The sequence below is a fragment of the Mus caroli genome, unplaced genomic scaffold (assembly GCF_978045245.1).
Source record: "Mus caroli unplaced genomic scaffold, Mus_caroli_1 scaffold_8, whole genome shotgun sequence".
NCBI classification, from domain to species: domain Eukaryota; kingdom Metazoa; phylum Chordata; class Mammalia; order Rodentia; family Muridae; genus Mus; species Mus caroli.
This window is the reverse complement of record NW_028227263.1, coordinates 42,108,353-42,127,531: the sequence shown is the minus strand read 5'-3', so window position 1 is coordinate 42,127,531 and position 19,179 is coordinate 42,108,353. Positions and strand designations below refer to the sequence as shown.

General features: G+C 40.8%; 1 protein-coding gene and 1 non-coding gene across 3 annotated transcripts; both read right to left on the bottom strand.

The window, feature by feature from the left end:
* Nucleotides 1–204: 204 nt before the first annotated feature.
* On the bottom strand, nucleotides 205–18,886 carry LOC147002906 (tripartite motif-containing protein 30A-like). Of its 2 annotated transcripts, none has more exons than XM_085841451.1 (8): nucleotides 18,662–18,886; nucleotides 9,282–9,757; nucleotides 8,383–8,478; nucleotides 6,402–6,632; nucleotides 4,558–4,580; nucleotides 3,374–3,471; nucleotides 3,187–3,213; nucleotides 205–2,940 (listed from the first exon to the last, which is right to left on the bottom strand). In XM_085841451.1, exons 2-8 carry the CDS (start codon nucleotides 9,699–9,701, stop codon nucleotides 2,342–2,344), a joined length of 1,494 nt encoding a protein of 497 aa, XP_085697577.1. In that variant the 5' UTR covers nucleotides 9,702–9,757; nucleotides 18,662–18,886; the 3' UTR covers nucleotides 205–2,341. The 2 variants fall into 2 exon arrangements, with proteins under 2 accessions (XP_085697577.1, XP_085697578.1); XM_085841452.1 differs by having other exon boundaries at nucleotides 18,772–18,853.
* Nucleotides 1,657–1,764, bottom strand: LOC147002907 (U6 spliceosomal RNA). The gene has a single exon (XR_015048361.1). It is a non-coding gene; the product is annotated as a U6 spliceosomal RNA (small nuclear RNA).
* Nucleotides 18,887–19,179: the final 293 nt, after the last annotated feature.

Here is a 19,179-nt window from a genome sequence, read left to right as displayed (position 1 = left end):
GTAGGCTAACAGAAGACTGGAGGTAAATCTTCTCAGTGAGAAGGATGAAGGAGACCATGTGAGCGGCCACACTGTCAGTGAGCAGTGCCATGGTGTGTGTGATTCTGTGTGCAATACACATCGACATTTATTTTTAACAGAGGAAATGGATTCCTGTGGAACACAATTATGGAAGCAATATTGAAAGAAAAGGTTGGACAGCTATGAAGTTAAGAGCATTTATTTGTAGTAAATAAAAGAATTACAAATTGTGAAAACAACCAAAAACCTGCAGTTCTGCAATCTAGTCATTCCATTTCTTAAAACATAATGGAGTAAGTAAACCAATATATATTCTTTATTCTGTTAAACAGGGTCTTACTCTGTATACAAGGGTGGCTTCAAATACAGAGCAATCTTTCTGCCACAACTTGCCAGATACAGGACGGCAGGTATGAGCTCCCATGCAAGGTTCTGATACACGATCTTAATGATCATTTAATTTAGTCAGTGATAAGGTTTCACAAATGAATAAGACACCATACTGGACTGCCAGTCACATGCCCGAAACAACGTAAATCCCTAGTAATAACTCTTAGTTATATTTTACAATATACCAAAAGATAAATTTAGTATTGCCATTATTACTAAAAATAATATGAATATAACAATTTAGTAGTTGATATATATAAATATGTGTGTTTGTGTGTGTATATATATATATATATATATACATATATATATGTGTATATACATATATACACATGGTACCTTATTCATTTGGGGTCCTTATTGTGACTAAAGAAAGTGATCACTAAGAATACACACACACCCCTCCATACAAAAGGTGGAATGGTCAGGTCATGATAATAGTTATATAGGGTCTAGTAATAAGACTTCGGGAAAGCTAACCTTTGTTTATTTTCCCATGGTTTTTGGGACACTGTAACACAGCATGTATCTCACAGTAATTAAGAGAATAAACACTGATACAATTCAGTGGATGCTCTACCCTTACCTAGTTTTTTTTTTTTTTTTTTGGTTTTTGGAGACAGTGTTTCTCTGTGTAGCCCTGGCTATCCTGGAACTCACTCTGTAGACCATGGTGGCCTCGAACTCAGAAATCTGCCTGCCTCTGCCTCCCGAGTGCTGGGATTAAAGGCTTGCACCACCACCCCCGTCCCTAGTTTCTTTTCATGAAAAAAATTATATTTGCACATTTTGTGTTTGTGTACATGTCTGGGCCTCTACATGCTACAACATATGTGTGGAAGTCAGGAGCAGGGAATTGAACTCAAGTGCCCAGGGTTGTTGACAAGAACTATTCCCTACCGGCCCATTTCTCATACTGGCTTGAGGCAGACTATGAAAATAAGCACAGTCACACTGGCACTGCTGACACATTTGGAACTATGACTGGAGCTCAGATACTCTGAACACAGTACCTTCTTTAGTTCTTTCTTTCTTTCTTTCTTTCTTTCTTTCTTTCTTTCTTTCTTTCTTTCTTTCTTCCTTCCTTCCCTTCTTTCTTTCTTTCTTTCTTTCTTTCTTTCTTTCTTCCTTCCTTTCTTTCTTTCTTTCTTCCTTCCTTTCTTTCTTTCTTTCTTTCTTTCTTTCTTTCTTTCTTTCATTCCCCCTCCCTCATCTCTAACATGATTTAGACTATCAAAGCTCTTCAAAAATATGGAATGCTTCATAAACTCGCATGTCATCCATGAGCAGGGGCCATATTAACCTTCCCTGATCATTCTACTTTGGGCACACATGATGCCTGAGCAAGAACACAGTGTGCCTCATTGTGATGCTTCTCCTTCATCCTTTGATGAAGATGCATCCTGGTAAAACTGGCCTACAGCTAAGGGTGCATTTCTTAACCACAGATTCCTACACATAATTTTCAGAATGAATGGACAAGATGTTGAAGAACTTTCTTTAATCTTCTTTCATTAATGGGCAGGATGAAGTTATAGAGACTTGACAGAGCTGAGGTAATTAGCTCAGTGGTGGAGCACCTTCTCATGGGTGGAGCACCTCCTCACCATGCACAAGGTCTTGGCTTCCATCTCTGGCGTGAAGAATAAGAGAACTTTGCAGCAGTGTTATCTTACACAGTGAGCACTCAGGCACTTTTCCTTGACTAAATGGGAAGTGATTTACTATTCTCATCTAAAACAAAACAAAACTGAAAGAATCTTAGAAGAATCTGACCTAGAGAAAAGAATATATCCTTTTCTACCAATGAAAGACATTCACACAGAAAGACTAGAGTCAGGAAAAAAAAGAGAGAGAAAATGGTACGATGAGCTCAGGCATATGGACATACATATCAGAGCCAGAGACCCTGCACATAAACAGGCGAATGTTAAGAGTCTGGCCAGCATATTGTCATCGGCTCTGAACTTCCCGTGGGATTAAAATATGGAAAAACCCTATCAGGAAAGGAAGCTGTACAGAATCTGTAGATAAGAGTCCCATTGTTGGAAATATTGTAAAATGAGAGAGTGCCAGCTGTATAGTCAAGGAAAACACCAACACGACGGGGCGGGACCATCAGAGACAGGGACAAGACACTGGGCTTGCCTGTGAAAGGACACTCCTCAAAAGCATTATACACAGACTTTTTCCACAGCCCTATAACCCAGAAGCCATATTTTGGTTGATAATGTGAATCATTCTTAATCCCCCTACAAAATAAAGGGTTTCTTTCAGCATTTGAATGAAATATTGGACAGAAGAGGTAGCTTCCATCACTTAATCCCAGAACCCAAGCACCTTTTCCAGACACGTCTACTTCCCAGTAATGTTTTCCAAATTGGATAGCTGGGTGTCCCAGGATGCCTTCATGAAAGTTTTCACACCCGTGTTTAAGATTACTTGCTTGGTAGTCTTCATATCGTACTTGTCTTTTGTCGTCAGTAATGGCAATGTTTGGATTGTTGTTTTGAACCAGGGTCACCTGAACTGCACAAAACAGGACTGCATGTCATGAGAAGGACAGGAAACAGCCTTCCCTGTGATGTTATTAATAGAAGGCTAAGAAGAAAGTGTACAGGCACTGGAGAGAACTTTGTGCAGAAGTCACAGGAGAGGCAGAACATTGCAGGAGCATTACATACTTTGGGAGAAGCAACATGAGACCAAACAGAAACATAAGCTCTGCAAGACAGTGAGAAGTGGGTAACTTACGATGCTGCAATTTTTCCTTACCCCAGTAGCGTCGAGCCTCTGTGACCTCTGAAAAGGGGTAAAAATTTACAATATTAAATGCATGCAAAGGCACTGTAAAGTCCTTTTCTTCTGTGGATAAGGGGAAGAGTTGGAAACCCTAACAGGGTCCTTTAAAGATGGACCACTAGAATCCTGCAGCCAAATCACGGAGCATAACTCTCCTCACCTTGCAGCACTTGAAGCATGCCTTGCAGGTCAGGGGCTTGGAACTTTCTTTGTTCCCTGGGGATAGTTTTGGGCTTCTTCATCAAAAAAGAATGACTCCTAGGGATAAAAAGCAATTGACCTGCTTGCAATCACTCCCAGTGACCCCCGAGTACCACAGACATCCTCTCCTTTCCACCCACAGATGACCTTGAGCACTTTCAAGGAAGCTGAAGAGGTAGAGAGATGGCAGTCACATGAATACAATCATGTCTCCTTCAAATTACTTTCAACGAAGTGTTGGGAAGGTCTTACATTCTCAGAACCATGGTGCTTGCCTTCTAAAATTAAACAGTTATTTTTCTTCCAGTCTGACTGCTTGAGCTCACAAGAGATGATAAAGGAATAAATCTTAAAACAAACCATATCTAATGACTGAAAAAAGTGTGTGGAAAATATTCACATGAATGTTAAGTGTGAGAAATATATCCAATATCTTTAAAATGCTTAGCCAATATGGAGACTAGCAAATAACATCTGATTTTTCGGGTTCTCTTGAAGAAATTCAAAATAGTAGGAAAAGATGAGGACAACAAACTAAGACTAATATAATCCCAGTGTCTCAGGAAAACCCTGATTGACAGCTGGGTGTGCCCTATGGACACTTGGATACCTACCTTCTACCCACACTCCCATAGAGTATGGGAAAGAAAAGGATAGTTGATCAAACCTGCATCAAAAAGCATTATGTGCAGAGTGTCAGGCTGGTTTTGTAAATCTAAATATAACAACAGAGAAAGATTGAATGTCTTCTAGTCTCAGAAGAAAATAGTGTGAACATATAGGAATCTTCCCAATGGAAATTTCCTTGTATATTGCAGACATACAAGACACATTTCTATCTACCAATAACAAGGACCTGTTAAATCCAGATTTACAGCCACATACAAGCACACAGGGTGAACTACAATAGAGTTAAGAGTACCCTAATTTTTTAATCCCTAATACAACTACTGAGCTAAACTCTTCAATTCTCCACAACCCATCTCTCTACCATAGAATCTAATCTATTCTCAATAGTTGTAATATTGCTTTTTGATCAGAAACTCAGTACTTCATCTAAATTGCCCCAACCTGTTAGAAATTATGTTCGACTTGAAAGCTATATCATTCTTACCACATAGAAAAACTGGCACCCATACATACCGTTTTATGATGTTCTCCACACCCTAGATAGAAACAGACAAAACAGGAATTAAGACTTCTCATTAACATAAAAGGGTGGGGGGGGAGTTGACATTCATCACAACTGAAATTCTGTGAAAGAAAAGTCATGACAATACACGAGGAGCTATTTCCTGCAAGCGATAATCTATAAATAAGTTTATTGAGGCTGCAAACAATGAATCTAATTGAGGGGCAGACAAAGTGATGAATCAGAGAAAGATTTGTTGGAATGAGTCAGAAATGAGATATGCCTAACTCTCATGAGAGCAGACAGGAAAGGGAGGCTCTTTAAGAGCAGTGCAGGAAAAACGGGTCAGTTGGAAGTCGGGGCAGTGAGTGTGGTTCTTACAGATGCCTCACTTCAGTTTGGCTTTTGTCTGTGACTTCTTAAGTTAGGCTTTGAGATGGCTGACTTTCTACACAGACTTCTTAAACACATTCTTTACAAGACGTTTCACACATATCACATGGACTTCCCTTCTTAGCCCTACATATTTTTCTCTCTCTCATTATTATGTCTCCTTTTAAAACTTCTGTGATGGTTTGTATATGCTTGGCCCAGGAAGTGGAACTTTTAGGAGGCATGCTCTTGTTGGAATAGGGTTGGCCTTGTAGGTCTGCCACTGTGGGCATGGGCATTAAGACCCTTGGTCTAGCTGCCTGGAAGCCAATCTTCTCCTAGCAGCCTTCAGATGAAACTGTAGAACTCTTAGTTCCTCCTGCACTATACCTGCTTGAATGCTGCTGTGCTCCTCCCTTGATGATAATGGACTGAGCCTCTGAACTTATAAGCCAGCCACAATTAAACATCCTTATAAGAGTGTACTGGTGTCTGTTCACAACAGTAAAACCCTAAGACAACTTCTTAAATTTCATTTTTATATTTCTTTTATAGCTAATTTTATTTTATGTGTGTTTTGCCTGCATGTATGATCCGTGTACCACATGTGTATCTGTGCCCAAAAAAGTCAGAGGTTGTCATATCTCATGGAACTAGAGATGACTGTGAATCACTGTGGGTTTTGGGAACAGATCCCTGGTGTCCTTAATGGCTGTTCCATCGCTCTAGACTGACTATTTTACTTCCCTTTCTTTTTAAAAAAATATTTATTATTTTATGTATATGAGTTCTCTATCAGCATGTACACCTGCATGTCAGATGAAGCATCAGATCCCAGTATAATTGCATGAGAGCCACCATGTAGTTGTTGGGAATTGAACTCAGGTCCTCTGGAAGAGCAGAATGTGTTCTTAACCACTGAGCCATCCCTCGAGTCCACTATTTTACCTCTTAGTTGTAGCATTTAATAGCTTTAATAAGGAGAGGGTGTTGGAGTTCATAGCACTGGAGTTACTTTGAGTTGCAATGTGGGTACTGGGAATTGAACCCAGGCATTCTGGAAGAGCAGCCAATGGTCTTAATTCCTGAGCTACTGCAGATGAAGAAAGCCTTAGATTATCCTATGATGTACAACATAAACATCTCTTAGTTAGTAGTTTTTTTGGCAATGACTAACTGGAATTGGTAAAAGGTACTTGAATCACACAGAGCTCTGCAGAGAGCTGGTGGCATAAATGCCCATGGATCCAATAGATCTCCTCCAAGATTTAACTTTTGTGCTGTTCTGTACAAATTCATAAAAATAAAATTCCACTCCTTGATATTTGTGCATGCAGTGATCCCTCCAGACTCTGAAAATGAGTCAGCAAAGAGCTCAGGAAGAGCTCACTGTCATCACCAGCAAGACCACAGCAGCAGAGAGGAAGGGCAATGGCTTCCATGCCTTCTGACTCTCGGACCCAGGGACCTCCTGCAGCCTTACCTGCAGTATTTCTATGTCTGAGCACTGTAACTGATGTTCCACATCTGAGATGAAGTCTTCTAGCAACTTGCTCTGCTGAGCATGCTCATTTTCAGATTCTGCCAGGTTGTTCATAATGTTTTCCTTCTCTTTCTTTAGCTTCTGCAATTCATTCTTCTCCTCAGAGTCCATGATATCCCTCATTCGTTTAAACTCTGACTGAACATTCTCCACATCTTTCTGTATTTGATTCTTCAGAAATAAGAAAAGGGAGAACCATTAAGTTTGTCAAAACTTGCTGCATGTGAATTGTTGTTTTTGTTTTGTTTTTGTATTTGTTTGGTTTTGTTTTTTCAGACAGGGTTTTTTTGTGTAGCCCTGTCTGTCCTGGAACTCACTCTATAGATCCCCCTGCATCTGCCTCCAGAGTACTGAGATTGAAAGCATGCTCCATCATCTCCCAGCCTTGTATGGGAATGGAGATAGGAAAAAGGAAGGGACTCTTATGGAATCTTGGATAGCCTTTTAGTGTCTTTTAATAACATTCCAACACACAGACCTCTGGTCAGCTTTCCTCAGACGACCTAAACCAAAATGGAACACCAAGCTATGATCAGCTTTCATACAGCTGTCTAAGACAGGTGTTTCTGCCTGTAATATTCCTCATTCTACTTTTAAAAAATACTTTATTGTTGGAAAGATAGTTCAGAAGTTAAGAGCACTGGCTACTCTTCTGGAGGTCTGAAGTTCAATTCCCAGCACCCACATGGTGACTCACAGGAAACTGTAACTCTAGATCTAAGAGATCTGATGTCCTCTTCTGACTTCCATGGGAACCGGACACACATATGCTTAAAAAAAAATTAAAATATTTTTGATAAAAAGAACTTTAACGATATATTTATTTAAATACGTATTTATTCTTATTCTCTCCCTCTCTCCTGTCTGCTCCTCTCTCTTGTTTCTCTCTCCCCCCCCCTCTCTTTGTTTTGCCTGTTTGTATCATGTGTGTCAGGAGAGGATACTGGGACCTCCAGAACTAGAATTATGGATAGTTATGAGCTACCATGTGGATGTAGGGAACCAAATTCAACTCCTCTGCAAGAGCAAGAAGTACTCTTAACTATTGAGTCATCTTTCTATCCCTCCCTCCCTTCCTCCCTCCCTCCCTCCCTCTTTCTTTCTTTCTTTCTTTCTTTCTTTCTTTCTTTCTTTCTTTCTTTCTTTCTTTCTTTCTTTCTTTCTTTCTTTCTTTCTTCCTTCCTTCCTTCCTTCCTTCCTTCCTTCCTTCCTTCCTTCCTTCCTTCCTTCCTTTCTTTCTTTCTTTCTTTCTTTCTTTCTTTCTTTCTTTCTTTCTTTCTTTCCTTCATTCTTATCTATCATCTATCTATCTATCTATCTATCTATCTATCTATCTATCTATCTATCTATGAACGTATCTATCTATCTATCCTTCCTTCCTTCCTTCCTTCTTTCCATCCTTCCTTCCTTCCTTCTTTCCTTCCTACCTACCTACCTACCTATCTAGACCAGGTTTTACCTTGTAGTCATAGTTGACATAGTACTTGCTATGTGCACAAGACTGGTATTTACCTTACAGATATCTGTTTCTGCCTCACAGCTGCTGGGAATAAAGGCATATGCCATCATACATGCCATTATATTTTGCTTTTAACTCCCTGGCAGAAGTTAAACACTGATTACATATCCATGACCCACCATTCCCAAGTATCTTATTATTCTGTAGAGTCAGTGTCAGAAGGCACCATAAAAATGACCTAGTATCCATTCTGACCAAGCATCCTCTATGGTGCCAGGTCCTTACGGAGCCCAGCTCAGGTGTGATACACTGACTCTGCATCTCCAGTCAGGGGAACCAATAAGGAGGAGTATCAAGGTTTCTTGGTCTCATCAACTCCCAGGAAGTAAAGACCCCAGAAGCTTCTTGCCCAGGTCCCTCCCGGGCATCAGGCTGGCACCCTTAAGAAGGGTCCCCACTTGCCTCCCAGTAAGTTCTATCCTTCTGAAGTTCATCTTTCCAGTTTTCAAATTCTTTCTTATCTGCCATCAGCCTTTGCAGAACTACCTGCAGCTTCTCCTGTAAGAAAGGAATTGTAGCAGAGTCAAGCTGTGTGCTTAGTAGGACTGTTGTTCTATCCAAAGGCCAAAACCTTCTGGAAAGATAGAAAGGTAAGGATTTCTACTTTACTTTTAAAGGATTGTGATATGAATTCTTTACATAACAATTACATACACATATAGTTTTAATCTATTATTAATAAGTAGATAAGAAACTTTTGAAAAGAAGGCAAACAGGGACAAAATCAACTTGGTCTGGGAAGTTTACAGAAACTCAGAGAATGGCAACTAGAATCTAGGAGTAGGAAGAAAATAATAAGGAATAGGCATCTACTTGGAAAATGATTCCCCATCTTCTTTCAAAAAAGTGGTCTCAAGCCATGCCAGGTATGTAGATATCAGAGAATTATTTGCAACTTGCAGCCATCAGTTCTCTCCTTCAGTGGTCTGGTTTCTGAGTTCAGACTCAGGCCGTTATACTTGGCAACAAGCCATTAAGGCATCACTCCCAACCCTCATCTTATTTACTTTGACACTTAAAGTATAATCAGAGCTTTTCTTGGACAAAAAATCTCAACAGTATACAACAATCTGTAAAAACACTTGCTCTTGTTCTAGAGTTCATTGCCCCTGGGAGACTATCTTAGGATTAAGCTCAATGGATAGTCCCATTCTTTCAGGCCTCAGAAGATAACAGGATGGAATGAAATTCCAGGTCTGGATTCCATGATGATCAGGTAACTGAATGATCACAGGAAGTAGAGATTTTCCACCTGGTACTGTTTCCTGCTATGTCTCCCACCCTCCAACCCACCTCCTTACCTTGTACTCCTGGGCCACCTCTTCAATGAGAGCTGTTTTGTGACCACGGTGCTCCTGAGATCGCTCACAAAGCAAGCAGATGGCCATCATGTCCTTTCTACAGAAGAGCTGGAGTTTCTCTCCATGTCTTGCACAGTTAAACACTTTTTGCTCCTCTTCCGGGCTGGACTTGAAGTCTTTGAGCCTCTCTACTATGTTGGCCACATTTCGATTAGGCCTCAGATTGCTAAACTCGTAAGTAAGTCGGCACACAGGGCAAATGAACACTTTCTTTTCGCATTTGATGGATTCAAAGTACACCATGATGCAGCCTTGGCAGAAGGTGTGACCACAATCTGCACTCACAGGTTTCACCATCAGGTTTAGACAGACAGGACAGGTCACCTCCTCCTTTAACTTCATCATGAATTGTGAAGCCATAGTTGCTGTGATCCTGTGTATGACTGTCCTGAATCCTCGCACTTCTGCTCAGGTGCCTATGTGATTGGGATGGTGAAAGGGGGGCAAGTAAGAAATGGAACATCAGTCCATTTTCTGGTTTCTTCTCCACCTCCATGAGACTCCCGAACCATACAGATAAGCTTCCCTTCCCCCACTCATCTTCCCTGCTCTCTTGAGGCTTCTGGGCCAAGCCGAGCTGCCCTAAGCAGCCTGTTAACCCAGGGAGATCTCCATTCTCCTGCCCACTCTCAGCCCACCCACATTGGACTTGATACTCCTGAACTATACACAACTACAGGTCTGCAACCATATGACCTAAGTATATCCACCAGAGGCGTGCCACACCAGGACCATTGAGGTTGATCCCTGCTCCCAATACCTACTACAACAAGAACACCTAGGGACCAAAACCATCCAGATGGCTAAAGGCCCTCCAAAAGGACACAATCAATAGGAGCTAAGGCAATATGATACCTCCAAAGCACAGCTACCCACTACAGCAGACCCTGGATATCCTAACACATCTGAAACTGAAGAAAATGACTCTAAATTCAATCTTATAAAGATGATAGAGGCTTTTAAAGAGGTAATGGATAAATCCCTTAAAGAAGTACAGGAACATACAATCAGAGGTGGTTTTTTGTTTGTTTGTTTGTTTGTTTTTTTTTTTTGAGACAGGGTTTCTCTGGATAGCCCTGCCTGTAATGGAACTCACTCTGTTGACTTCAATCTTAGAAGTCCTCCTGCCTCTGCCTCCCAAGTGCTGGGTTTAAAGCCATGCACCACCACTGAGCAGCCAGATAGAGGTCTTTTAAAAGGAAACAAATAAATTTCTTAAAGACATACAGGAAAATACAATTAAACAGGTGAAGGAAATAAATACAACTGTGTAAGACCTGAAAGTCGAAATGGAAACAATAAAGAAAATAAAAACTGAGGAAATCCTAAACATGGCAAACCTGGGAAAGAGAACCGTAACAACAGATGCAAGTATCACCAACAGAATACAGGTGATGGAAGAAAGAAACTCAGATGTAGAAGATACATGAGAAGAAATTGATATCTCAGACAAAGAAAATGTTAAAGCTAAAACTTTCTTGACATAAAACATCCAGGAAATCTGGGAAACCATGAAAAGACGTACACTAAGAATAATAGCAATAGAGTTCCAGCTCCAAGGCCCAGAAAATAATCTCAACAAAATCATAGATGAAAACTTTCCAAACCTAAAGAAAGAGATGCCTATAAACATACAAGAAGCTTACAGAATACCAACTAGATTGGACCAGAAAACAAATCCTCCTTGCACATAATAATCAAAACATGAAATCAACAGAACAAAGAATATTAAAAGCAACAGGAGCACGATGTTTACTGAGAGGCTCCACCCCGTAGCTGACTCAGATAGGTACAGACACCCACAGCCAAACAGTGGATGGAGCTTGGGAACTCTTATGGAAGAATAGGAGGAAGGAATGCCAGCCCTGAAGAGGATAGGAATTCCACAAGAACACCAACAGAGTCAACTCACCTGGATCCTTAGGCTGAGTCTGAACCACCAACTAAAGAATATCATTGGCTGGGACCTACACCTCCTGGCTCATATATAGCAGATGTGCAGCTTGACCTTCATGTGGGTCCTGAACAACTGTAATGGGGGCTATTAAAAGCTGTTGTTATACTCGCTGTGCTGCCGTGTCTGAACACAGTGGGAGAGCAAGTGTGGTGGCAAGTGGGTGTCTACAGCACACATGTGCCATGCACTGAAAGGCAGGTCTGTGGGTGGCTCAGTGGTCCATAGGTCTCTGTCTTCCTTTTCTACTACTCCATTGAGTGGTGGTAGGTGGGACTCTGTGTGTCTATGGCCTGCCTGTACTTTGGGGAGAAGTGTAGGTCTTTGGATTTGTAGCATAGGGAAGTACAAGTCTATGTCTTCCTCATCTCATGCTGCACTGCTTGGATTTGATTATTTTATGTGACAGGTTTAAAACCACTTTGGCTACCAAGCCAGGTATCAAGCTAGTATGAACAAATAAATGACTGCCATCTGCTCTGCCCCTGTCTGAGAGACTGATGTAAGAACCAACACCACCAACATGGTGTCTCTTTGCCCAATGCCAGGGCTGGTGGTGGGGACTACTCTACTTTTAGTGAGCAGTATGGATGTTGTCTTTGGCAATGGGGCCTGTGATGTCTCTTTGTGGAAAATGACCCTCTGTCCTAGCATCAGCCTGGGCTTTTTAGGGAATCTCCCAGAACCCTGCTGGTCAATAACTCAACTGAATGAAATCCAGTCCACCAGGTGAACCTGCCTGACTACAAAAGATGGCCAGTTCAGACTCTGTATCCTCTATTACTGAGTTGTCACTAGGGTCATCCTCATAGATTCCAGGAAGTTTCCACATCACCCCGCAAATGCCCTCTAATTCAATTGACTCTCCCTGCATTCTCTTCCTCCATCCCTCCCCCCTAACCTCATCCTTCCTACTTCTATCCCTACCAGCCCCCTGTCCATGAGCAAATTCTATTTTATTTCCCCTTCCCAGGGATACACATGTTTACCCCCTAGAGCTCTTCTCTGTATCTAACCTTTCTGGGTCTCTGGATTATAGTTCAATTATCATTAACTTAACAGGTAATATCCACATATAAGTGAATACACACCGTATTTGTCTTTCTAGGTCTGTGTTACCTCACCCAGGAAGGTTTTTCTTCTTCTAACTGCATCAATCTGCCTACAAACTTCATGATGCCATTTTTCAAACACCCAAGTAATACTGGATTGTATAAATGTGCCACACTTTATGACATCTAGGTTGTTTCCAGTTTCTGGTTATTATAAATAAAGCTGCACTATACATAGTTGTGCAAATGTCCTTGTCGTATGGTGGAGCTTCCTTTGGGTACATGTCTAAGAGTGGTATAACTGGGCCTTGAGGTAGATCAATTCCCAATTTTGTGAGGAACAGCCATATTGATTTCCATAGTGGTTGTATAAGTTTAAACCAACACCATCAACGAGGGGAATTTTTCTCTTGCTTGACATCTTCACCAATATGAGCTGTCACTTTTGTTATTGAGCTTAACTATTCTGACAGGTATAAGATGGAATCTCAAAGTCTTTCTAGTTTGCATTTTGCTGATGGCTAAGAATGTTGAACATTTTTTTAACTGTTTCTCAGCTATTAGAGATTTTTCTATTGAGAATTCTCTGTTTAGATCTTTGCCTGATTTTATTTGGATTATACTTTTAATTATATTGTTATTTGGATTTGGGTTTTTGATATCTAATTTTTTGAGTTCTTTATTAAACCTCTATCAGATATGGTGTAAGTAAAATCTTTTCCCATGTTTTGTCCAATTGGTGGTGCCCTCTGCCTAACAGAAAGTTTTTAGTTTCATGAGGGTGGTCCTGTTTATTAAACTGTTGCTCTTAGCGCCTATACTATCCATGTTCTATTAAGATATTTATCTCCAGTGTCAATGTATTTAATGCCAGTCCCCATTTTCTCTTCTTTCAAGTTAGGTATATCTAGTTTTATGCTGAGGAGTATATTGGACCCATTTATTAGGTGTCCATAGGTGTGTGAGTATATGTCTGGGTCTTCCATTCAGTTCCATTGATACAGTATTTCATTCTTTCTTTCTTTCTTTCTTTCTTTCTTTCTTTCTTTCTTTCTTTCTTTCTTTCTTTCTTTCTTTCTTTCTTTGTTTTGTTTTTTGTTTGTTTCTTGTTTTTTTTTTTTTTTTTGTTGTTGTTTTTTGAGACAGGGTTTCTCTGTATAGCCCTACTGGCTGTCCTGAATCTCACATTGTAGATCAGGCTGGCCTCAGAAATTCTCCTGCCTCTGCCTCCCAACTTCTGAGATTAAAGGCATGTGCCAACACCACCCGGCAATGTATTTCTTTTTAAATTTCTATAGCTCTATAATACAACTTGAAATCAGAGCAGGTGATACTTCCAGCCCTTCTTTTATTGTTCAGCATTGTTTTAGCTATTCTGGGTCTTTTTTTCTTCTATTTTTCCATATAAAGTTGAAAATTGTGTTTTCAAAGTCTGTAGAGAACTGCATTGGCATTCTGATGAGGACTGAGTTGAATCTGTAGATTGCTTTTGATAGGATGACGATTTTTACTAGTTCATCCTACAAATCCCTAAGCATGGAAGATCTTTTCATCTTGTGATAACTTTTTCAGTTTCTTCACAGACTTGAAGTTTTTATCATACAAGTCTTTCACTTCTTTGGTTAGATATCCCAAGATAGTTTATATTATTTGAGGCTATTATGAGGGTTTTGTTTCCTGACTTCCTTTTCAGTTCACTTGTCATTTATATAGAGCTCTTTTTCATTCCTGAACATATGATGGTGCTCTGCCCTGCCCTGCTACAGAGTCAGGGCCATACGTAGCTACTACATTCCTTCTCCTTGGATCTGAGTTGCTATGGTGTGTGTAAGGGTCTCAGGTCATGTTTTGTGGTAATCTCCATTTATCAGAAGTTTGGTGGTTAGGACCTCACTGAGCAGTTTCCAAATGCCACAGTGGATCATTTCACATGCTCCTTACACCACAGATTCTCTGAGAACATACCACTGGCCTCATATTTTGGGGAAAGGTAAACTATCAAGCCCCCCAAAATCCTTACTACTGATTATGCTAATGACCTGCATGGCTACTGACATTGCCATAAATGACTTCACATCAGGCCACAGACACAATCAGACTTGGTAAGTACTCAGTCCTGCTCACATAACTGTATGAAGACTCTACTGCTGTACCTAGCTAGAATCAGAGCCATCATTGGCTAATTGAGTGCCACCCTTATATGGAATATATTACAACTTCCACATAGAATCTACCTTGAAAAATGTAGAGGAGATAGTTGTTCCATAATGATGCAAGCATTAACACAGGGACACACACACACACACACACACACACACACACACCAAAAAGAGAGAAACATCATTTTATCAAAAGACTATTATCATACTCTAGTAACTGACTCCAAAGAATAGAAATCATTGATTGTATTCCAAAATAAGAATTAATGAGAAAAAACACAAAAATCAATAATGCAATAGGAAAGAACACTGAAATTCTGGAGCTTAAAAGCTCAAATGAGTGAAACTGATCCTGCCATAGAGAGATTCAAACAATAGGAGACATGATCAAGCAAAAAGTCTATCAACTTGAAATCAGCTCACTTAAAAGAATCATACAAACCCAATCAACCAAACAACAACAACAAAAACAAACAGTAAGACAAAAACAAATACCCTACAATACCCTACAAACAAACAAACAAACAAACAAACATGGAATCCACTTGTGTTGACCAACAACTCCTGGGCATGGAGCTTGCCCTGGAGTGTCATTGATATACCCAGCAACACACCATTGGAGAAACCTGATTTTTAAACTTTAAGAGAGAAGGCATGAAATTGGGTGAGTAATAAGTAGTTGGGGAAGGGGAAAAATATAATAAAAAATTTTAAATGTTTTTAAAAATAAGAAGATAAATAAATGAATACCATCACTGCTAAGGTATCATGTCAAAGACAGAGGTCATGACAGGAACAAAGATGATGATATATGGGGCACTATTTAGAAAATCAGTATACTTCTTATGAGTTTCCCACAAGAAGATGAAGCAGAGAAGAAAGCAGAGAGGATATCATTAAGGAACTGGTCTTGAACTGCCACAGGACACTCCCACCAATGACAGCAGCATACACATGGAAAGCATTGTTCTGGAAGGATCATCTGAAGGGCCACAATAAGAGGTTTTAATAATGTATCAAGAGTGAAATGATATGAAACATCTTTTATAACCACAATGCTATGAAATTAGAAATCACCAAAAGGGAGATTTGGAAAAAATTCACAAATATGGAAATTATACACCATTCTCTAAACCAATGAGCAAGGAAGAAATCAAAGGGAGGTTTTTGAAAAATGAAATGACAATGGATGTACAAACCCCAGCATTTCACTCTAGGCTCCAGACAGTCTAAGAGGGAAGCACACATCTCAGCAAATTCACTAGTCTAGATAGTCTAAGAGGGAAGCACACATCTCAGCAAATTCACTAGTCTAGACAGTCTAAGAGGGAAGCACACATCTCAGCAAATTCACTAGTCTAGACAGTCTAAGAGGGGAGCACACATCTCAGCACACTCAGCAGTCTAGATAGTCTAAGAGGGGAGCACACATCTCAGCACACTCAGCTGTCTAGATAGTCTAAGAGGGAAGCACACATCTCAGCACACTCAGCTGTCTAGATAGTCTAAGAGGGAAGCACACATCTCAGTACACTCAGAAGTCTAGATAGTCTAAGAGGGAAGCACACATCTCAGCACACTCAGCAGTCTAGACAGTCTAAGAGGGAAGCACACATCTCAGCACACTCAGCTGTCTAGATAGTCTAAGAGGGAAGCACACATCTCAGCACACTCAGCTGTCTAGATAGTCTAAGAGGGAAGCACACATCTCAGCACACTCAGCTGTCTAGATAGTCTAAGAGGGAAGCACACATCTCAGCACACTCAGCAGTCTAGATAGTCTAAGAGGGAAGCACACATCTCAGTACACTCAGCAGTCTAGATAGTCTAAGAGGGAAGCACACATCTCAGCACACTCAGCAGTCTAGATAGTCTAAGAGGGAAGCACACATCTCAGCACACTCAGCTGTCTAGATAGTCTAAGAGGGAAGCACACATCTCAGCACACTCAGCAGTCTAGATAGTCTAAGAGGGAAGCACACATCTCAGCACACTCAGCAGTCTAGATAGTCTAAGAGGGAAGCACACATCTCAGCACACTCAGCTGTCTAGATAGTCTAAGAGGGAAGCACACATCTCAGCACACTCAGCTGTCTAGATAGTCTAAGAGGGAAGCACACATCTCAGCACACTCAGAAGTCTAGATAGTCTAAGAGGGAAGCACACATCTCAGCACACTCAGCTGTCTAGATAGTCTAAGAGGGAAGCCTGCAGGGACTACATTAAACAAAGAAACATTATCTCAAGTAAATAACTTAATACTTGGCCTCAGGCAAGGAGACAAAAAATAACTAAACCAAAAGTTATCAGGTGGGAAGAGAAAGCTGATGAGAAAGACCCAAGGAAAATGTAATGAATAATCTGAGCTGTTGTTCTTTGTCTCTGTCTCTGTATCTGTCCTTCTCTGTCTCTCTCTTTCTCCCCTCCCTCCCCCCACCCCCTCTCTCATTGTGGGAGCAGGGTTTTACTATGTAGCCCTGGCTGTCTTGGAGCTCTCTATGTAGACCAGGTTGGCCTAGAACTCACACAGTTCTTCTTGTCTCAGCCTTCTGAGTACTGGAATTAAAATCATGTGCTCAGCTGCTCTAAGTTCTTGTCTTTAAGACAATAGGTAAGGAAATAAAGGCAACAGATTCATAGCCACACTAACTTAGAGAGAGAGGGGGAGAGAGAGAGAGAGAGAGAGAGAGAGAGAGAGAGAGAGAGAGAGAGAGAGAGAGAGAGGAAGAGAAGAGAAGAGAAGAGAAGAGAAGAGAAGAGAAGAGAAGAGAAGAGAAGAGAAGAGAAGAGAAGAGAAGAGAAGAGAAGAGAAGAGGAGAGGAGAGAAGAGGAGAGAATAACTCAAGCAAATTCAAGAATGACAGCACTGGCTTATGAACAGGGACTAGAACCAGTTGTTAAGAAAGCGAAACCCACAAAATCAACCTTGACAGGAGAAGGTTTGTTGCTGTCTTCTGGGTGCCTAGATTACTTAGAGCAAAGCCTTGATATCCCTGATCACACTGGTTTCTCCCATGGCTCTCTCAGACTTTTTTTTTGACACTTTTAAAATCAATCAAAAATTTAATTTTCATTCTTTAAAGGTAGAAAGAGGCTGTGGCAGTCATGTACTCCTGACACTACAGAGACTTGGGGGTTGGGCTGTGGGAAGAGCTGCAGAACAGCCTGGGCAACACAAAATGTATCCTCTCTCCAAGAAACCTTACAAAAGCTGGCACTTTGGGGGAAATCTTCAGATGTTTCACTGGAGCATGCTCATACTAGTTTTTCCATCTTCAAATACCCCTTCCCCTCTGCATGGGAACTGAACCCAAAGCTTGAAAAGTACCCTATCACTGAACTAAGTCACAGATGTCTTTTAAAAAAATATTCTAGGAATGTGTATTATTGAGTTGCTCATAATAGCTATCAATTTATAATCCTTCTGCCTCCTGTGTATCTGGAATCTCAAGCTGGGCTGAAGTTTATATTGGTATGGAGAAAATATCTGAAGGGGAAGGAAATAGCTGAAGTTATTCCCTGGCTTGGGACTGTGAAACAGGGTCGGTGACTAAATAACAGGCTCTCAGTCCCTGGTACTAAACTGAGAGAAACTCTGGGTCTCTTAGAGGAGCATTTTGTAACTTTCCTAATGCTGCAACTCTTTAGAAAACTTCCTCGTGCTGTATTGACCCCAACCATAAAACTGTGGTCTATGCTACCTCTTAACTATATTTTTATACTGTTGTGAATCGTAATATAAATATATGACATGCGAGATATCTAAAGTGCAACTCCTGTGAAAGGTCATTCAAAGGGGTCCGATCCGGTAAAGAACCACAGCTCTAGAGTATGCGGAAATAACACTTTATCACACAAAAACGCATTAAAAAGCAGAGGTTCTGATCCAGTTTTGCTGCCTGGAAAGAGAATGTCATAGACAACAAAGTTCTGGATCTCGTCAACAAGGTACAATTCAAAATTACAGATTGTGAAACGGAAGGGGGAGACTAAATCTGGACAAAAGACATCTTTAAAGTAGTTTTTTTTGTTGTTGTTGGTGGTGGTTTTTTTGTTGTTGTTGAGGAGGCACCTCCCTAAAGCTCCCCCATTTGCATTTTCAGTCAGAGGCCAGCAGCCCCCTCCCCATGCCCCACTTTTACAGGATAAACTCACCTAAGCAAAAGCAATGTTCTCCTTTCAAAGTCTTCAAAAGTCTGCCCCCTAAAATTGCTCAGTCCCTTATCAGACGCCAGAAAGTTGTAAATCAGGGAGAATTAACTCACCAATCCAGAACTTCAATTTCCAACTGGAAGCTAGAGAAATGAAACTTTGAGCTCTGGAAATGAAACAGAAACCACAACTCTACAGACCAAAGAGATAGATGCCTTTGCATAAGCCTGCAGGGCCCCACTGACTGAGGAAGTTACCTTCATATCAGCATTGGCTGGCTCTGGAGACTGGGGAGGAGTTATGTGCAGAGCCAGGCAGAAACACCTCCCCAACCTCACAGCAGAGAGTAATGAGCTGCAGAGGGCTCCCCAGCTGCCCCATGGTCTCCTCCAAATTATGTATTCTGTGGCTGAACAGACTTAGTCCTTTCCCAGTGCTAATCTGATCCATCCATTCATTTCCTCCCTTCTAGGAGTCTCTCACCAGAATGTCTTGGAGGTTCCTATTTGGCTTAGAGGTGT